The sequence below is a fragment of the Myotis brandtii genome, unplaced genomic scaffold (assembly GCF_000412655.1).
Source record: "Myotis brandtii unplaced genomic scaffold, ASM41265v1 scaffold410, whole genome shotgun sequence".
Lineage (NCBI taxonomy): Eukaryota > Metazoa > Chordata > Mammalia > Chiroptera > Vespertilionidae > Myotis > Myotis brandtii.
The window spans coordinates 3128390-3134635 of NW_005365764.1; the positions used below are offsets into that span (position 1 = coordinate 3128390).

The 6246-nt window shown below is 37.2% G+C and overlaps 1 protein-coding gene across 1 annotated transcript in view; it reads left to right on the forward strand.

The window, feature by feature from the left end:
• The window catches only part of LOC102259232 (PR domain zinc finger protein 2-like), a 32571-nt gene extending 31231 nt beyond the window's left edge, over positions 1-1340 (forward strand). The window contains exon 4 of the mRNA XM_014545513.1: positions 159-1340. Coding sequence (XP_014400999.1) covers positions 159-443 — 285 coding nt within the window. The 3' untranslated portion in view covers positions 444-1340. The remainder of the gene's footprint in view (positions 1-158) is intronic.
• Positions 1341-6246: the final 4906 nt, after the last annotated feature.

Consider the following 6246-nt stretch of genomic DNA (forward strand, 5'->3'; position numbering starts at 1 on the left):
TGACTAGAGAACCTGGCTAGGCTGCTGATCAACTGAACGCTGTCTCCATGTCATTTCTTCTTCGCCGACTCCGTCCACACCTTGGGAACCCCTGGACCTGCTGGGGTTGGACCCCAACACTGTCATTTTAACAAAGGTATTTTCTTTCTTCTCCCAAGGTATACTATCCAAATTTGGGATGGATGTGCATTGACGCCACCGATCCAGAGAAGGGGAACTGGCTGCGATATGTGAATTGGGCTTGTTCAGGAGAAGAGCAAAATTTATTTCCACTGGAAATCAACAGGGCTATTTACTATAAGACTTTAAAGGTAAGAGTGTTAGAATTAGTCTCTGTTACTCTGCATGCATTTTTGCAAATACCGTCCTTAGCTGTGACTGACAGTAACAACTTTGCAGACTTTGAAAGGATTATATTTGAAAGTGGTTCATCAACACATTGAAGGTCTGCGTTTTTAAATATCCGGTTGCCACCGCTTCATGTGCACAAGAGCACTGAAGCATGAAGATTGTGTCAAGTAATTACTTGCTGCATCTTTATAGATACTGAGGAGCTAAGTGTGTGGCAGCTACTTCCCTCCTCCTAAGATACAGATGCATTAGGAACTGTCTGACAGGCTGATTTATACAATGTAGGAAACCACCAATAGCTCTGGTAGTTCTGTGCTAACTGAAAACAATCTTGGTCTTCAGTGTAATGTAGCCTTGGATTAGGTTTTTCCTAAATTTTATTCAGAATTGGGATTAAGTAGAACATGTTTCTTCCTTTGTGAAATTTTTATTTGGAGACATTCATTGCTGAGATGAAAAGAAGAAGAAAGTAATTTTTTAGGGTTTGAGGTGAGGTCACAGGTCACTGAATACATCAGGGAAGTTAGTATTAGGAAGCATTGAGTGTGGCTGCATTTCTGCAAGAAGCAGGCCCCTGTCTGTCTCTTGTCACTTCTCTCTGAATGCAAATCTGCACTGGTCCTGCATGGACAAGTTCTCGAAGGCGGAGTCTTGAGGCTCTAAAGATAGATGATGGTTGCTTTTTGGAATAGATATGTTTGCTGAAATTGTTGTAAGGCAAATTTCTCTTTATTTACTGACTTCTATTAAAAATGTCATGGATTAGGGGGACAGTCTATGAAAAAATTATCTCCATGACATCAAAAACTCTAGTTGAGCAAGCATTTAGGATCATGGTCAGTATTGTGGCAGGCTGGGTTTTGCCTGTCTGGTAGCACTAGGGCTTCTGGAAGTTTAGTGAGCATAGCTGCTTAATTTTCCTGTCATTTTTAGACAATTGGATTGTCCTCTGCCTCATACATAGCCACATTCTTGCTTCCAGTCCCTGTAGGAGCGTTATTTTTGTTGTACTTTCTAATTTAATACTTCTATAGCCCTTTCATTTTCTTTCTGCTGTGTTGTAATAGCATGATTCTCTAGTAGGTATTACTATACAGTTTCATTACACTGGAATTTGAAATTAGATTTAAATTTGATTGAAGAATTTATTGTGTTTCTCAGATTTATTTAAAGTGGGAAGGTATATCTGGTTGAATCAGTGAGGCAAAATCCTGGGGGAGATGAAATGCCAGCAAAGGGATGAATCTGAGACAGTCAAGGAAGGAGAAAGGAGGTTTCTAGGGAGAGCAAGCCCAGGGAGATGTTAGGACACTTTGAAGTTCTGTCATCACACTGCTGTCTCTGATAGCAAATCTGAGAAACACTGAGAAGCAGGAGAGAGAGTATTTGGGAGAGTGAACTCTGAAGCTAGACTTCTGGATTAGATCCCAGCTTGCTGTGTGACCCAAGAAAAGTTCCCTTATTTGTAAGATATAGATAATAATTGTATTGACTTCATAGAGTGATCATGGTGATTTCTATGTACTGGTAGAGCTCTGTTGCCTAAGAAGTGCTAAATAAATGGTAGTTGCTATTTTTTTCGAGGTGGTATAATATGGTTAGGGGTGAGGACTGTAGCAGACTGCCTTGTGAGTGGATTTTGGCTTCCAGATGTGTGACCCTGAGAAGTTAATTAAACCATCTGTGTCTTAGTTTTTTCATCTGTAAAAATGGAGTTAATAGTAAAATTAATATATAGTTGTTGCAAAGATTAAGCAGGATGGTATGAGTAAGGTTCTGTGATGTGTACCTAGTCTCACCCTAGTACTCTAACTAGCTGCACTGCTACTATTATTTCTATCCATCTTCTTCTGAAGTAACATAGTTCTGATCTTTGCAGACCTCCCCCAATCCTGACCTTAGATGTTTGCTCAGGTATGCACAAGACCTTTCAGAATTCTTACTAGTGATTATCTAACTACAGATTAGGCTTTCTGTGAGTTAGATTTTGTAAAAAAATTACGTGATGCTCTTCTGGGCTCACCTTCTCAATTGTCACCCTGATAACTGGAAAGTCCCAATGTTGATTTAGTTGGTAATATAATTAAAAAGTATTTTAAAGCTTTGAAAGTTAACTGTTAACCTGATATCCATTCTTTTCTTCATTAGTTTGACAAATATTTATTGTCTAGTAGGTACCAGGTATTCTTCTATAGTAGTGAACCAAACAGATAAGATCTCTGGTCTCATGGAACTTCCAATTTATGGGGAGGAAGCAAGATAATAGGCAAGTGAGTAAGTAAACAAAATAATTTCAGATCTTGATGAGGGCTTAGAAGAGAATAAAATGTGATAGAGACTAGGGAGAGGACTGCTTTATCTCTGGTGGGCCAGGGAAGATAAGTCAGAATGAATTCCCCCCACTGGCATGTGTGGTCAGCCAGCCACACAAAGATGTCTGCAGGAAGAGCAGTCCAGGAAGGGAGGCCCCAAGAAAAGCAGAGATCTTCAGGTAGGAATATGCTGGAGTTTTTGTTGTTGTTGTTTTTAAGGCCATTGTGGTGGGAACAAGGGAAAGAATGTTAAATGAGTCTGGTGAGGTGGGCAGAGTCTGCGGAGTTGTCAGAAAGGAGAAAGAAGTATGAGTTTTTAGTCTTCAATTCAGTTCACTCATTCCAGAGTTGAGGCTTCTGACCTGTGACTTTTAAAAGGTCAGGTTGGGGACTGGATTATAGGGAAAGCATGGAAGTGCTTTGTGTTCCTGTAATTCTGGAGTCTTTTATTTTGACTTAGTGTCAAGAATGTTTTTTGGAACCCTTGCCTCTTCTTATTTGGTCTGTTAAAATTTCAAGGTTATATTTACTAGTATTTAGAGAAGAGAGTATGCTTGATTATGGTAAGTCTGTCAGAATCCAGAGGAAAAGTTGGAGGAGTTTAAAGTCTTTCTGTTATTCTGGTTACATTTTTTTGTTAAACAAATGTAACATCAACATACAGTACATAAAAAAAGAGGTTGTTTGGACTTTTTGACTTTATATTTTTTATATGCAGCTTTTATATTTCCTGTGTTTAAGAACAAAATTTTTCGTTTATTATGAAGTTTGACTTATAAAATCTTAAATGTGCTAAGCAGTAAAGACAAAAAATAGTACAGAGGCACACAGTCATTGATTTAAAAAGAGAGATGGTATTTTCCTCTTCATAAAGGTCTGTTATTTGTGTATCTGGATTAATATGAAGTTGGGACGTATATGGTTCAATAATATAATCACCTCAGTTGCTACAAATTTTGAAGGTTATTCAAACAAATCATGTTGCTCTTAATTCATCAACTCATTAGCCATTTAGAAATTTTATATTAGATTGAGGTAAGAACAGATTCTGGTATGGTATTTTTTTTTTTTGAGGGGGGCATATTTTTATATTGTGTGTTTTGAAGTGAACAATTTGTGCTGATATTTAACATCATCCAGTTGCTAGCACAGGGTATACAGGTGGTACCCTCAGAAGCCTGGAGGGGATTGGCCACGGAAGCTTACACTCGGAGTCTGGGAGGAACCTGGAACAGGGCTAGAGGGTGTCTTCACACAGTGTCCTGGTTGTGTTGTTTGGATTAGGAATAAATTGGAAATGCATTTTTTTTTCTCACTCCTTTCCATGTTCTTCTTTACTTTGGTTTTATTTAAGTCTTTACATGTTTCCACAAACTCTAATCATTTCAAATATTTATGATACCACCATTTCATAAATGCGACTTAACAACAAAAAGTCGAGAAGCAAACTGTACATTTGGAACTATAAATGGTTTATTTAAACAAAAAAGCCTGTTCCTTTAACAGAAACATATTATCTCATCAGAGTGCTAAAAAGTATTTAATGGCTATTTAATTCATAAAAAATCTTATATATAAAATCTTATGTATTTTAGCTCATTAAAATCTTATACATATTAGATTAGTATTTTTTTATGTGTGTTTTGTTTGTTTAGGTTTAACAGACTCAAGAAGGTAAATGATAGTACATTGGCTTAAAGATAAGAAAATGGCAGGTTTTAACCATCCGTGGGGAAGCAAAGGAAACGGTGGCTTATTTTAAAGACTTTAGAATGTTTTAATATTTGAACTATATAAACTGAGTTTTGCAGAGAATGAAACAAAATAATATTTAATTTAAAGGGCATTATCTAGAAGGTATGTTGAACTTAGGAACTATGTTGTTTCTAAACTGACATCTTGTTTACAAACAAGGGCATCTTCCATAACCTATAGTGCAGTGATCTAAAGCAGGATGCTGATAAGGTGTATAGTTTATTGGCTAATCTATATACCTTATTCATATTTTGTCAATTGTTCCAATCATGTTTTTATAGGAAAAGAAAACCCAGTTGCATTCAGTTATAATGTCTTTTTATTAGTCTCTTTAGTTTGCTTTTATGGCCTTTCAGTTTTGAGAGAGCTGGTCAGTTATTTTGTAGAATGTCCCACAGTTTGGGCTTCTCTTGTGTTTCATCGTGATCAAGTTACATTTATTCATGTTGGGCAGAAATCTCCAGAAGTGATGCTGTGTTCTTTTCTGTGCATAGTATCAGGAGGCACATATGTCTAATATCATTATAAAGATAGTTTTTAACTTTGGAACTAGTAAATGTTTTAGGGGGAGATATTTTGAAACTTTGAAAATATTCTGTTATTCTTCAAATTTCTGCCTATAAGTTCATTGATAATTCTTGCCTGAATCAATTATTACTGTGATAATTACCAAGTAGTGATTTTCTAATTCCATTTATTTTTAATTGAATTTGTTGGGGTTATATTGTTTAATAAAATTATATAGGTTAAAGTTTATAACTATAATACATCATCTATATATTGTATTGTTTGTTCACCATCCAAAGCCATCTCCTTTCATCACTATTTATCCCTCATTTTCCCTCTTCTACCTGCCTCCTTTATTTCTTTTTTAGTGATTAGTTGGGATCTGCTTTAATGAAGTTTTCCTTCTTACTTATTTATTTGTTCATTCATTCATTTAGATCAGTATGGACTCATTGATTCTTATTTTATTCATAGGGTTTTAGGTAGAATGTTACTTGTGTTGACCCTCTCGGAAGTATTTGAACAGATGAGTCATTGTGAGAGAAACCAGCCAGACATTTCCCTAAATCCTGTTTAGGAGAGTAATCTTTACACTCAGTATATTTGTTCTTCAGGGTCTTGTTCTAGGTGTAATCAGTATGTTGGTGGTATATGTCCTCACTACTGACATGAAAGTTAAGAATTAATGTTTTAGGAGCATAATACATGTGACGTATTTTTAGGTATTTCCTTGTAAATTTGTCATGTAAACTCGATGTGTGGTACAGAGGGTGAGACGGTGAATTTTCTATGGACCTGAGTAGAGAATTTGAACTATATAAACAGTGAGTTTTGCAGAGAATGAAACAAAATAATAGGTGGTGGCAGTGCACAGATAGACCCTGTCCTTTTAGCTTTTCCGTGATGTAATTAGCGGCGACTTGAAAATGTGCAGTGGCATGTAGTTCTTCCTTATCAGGCTTAACTTGCTCTTGGAATCTGAACCGTGCACTGGTAATTAGATTTCAGCACTTCTCTTTCCAAACCTCCTGGTTCTTTCTAATTGTGCTTGAAATTGCTCATCAGCTAGATTTCATGAGCAAAATGGTTCCGGGCTTTTCTTTTTTTCCCTTCTGTAAGGCGTTGAACAGTAAGATTCGCAGCATATGGCAGTTTTGAGTTTAAAGCAATCTCTCTAGGTCCATAGATGGCCTTATGGACCATGGAGAGGAAGCGGGCGGGAAGTGAGGTCCTCCCTCCAGCAGAGGGTTCCTTCCCGCAGCCGCCGCCCGCCGCCGCAGAGGGTTTCGGAGCCCTTCCTGCCCGGCTGGCCTCTGGCTCG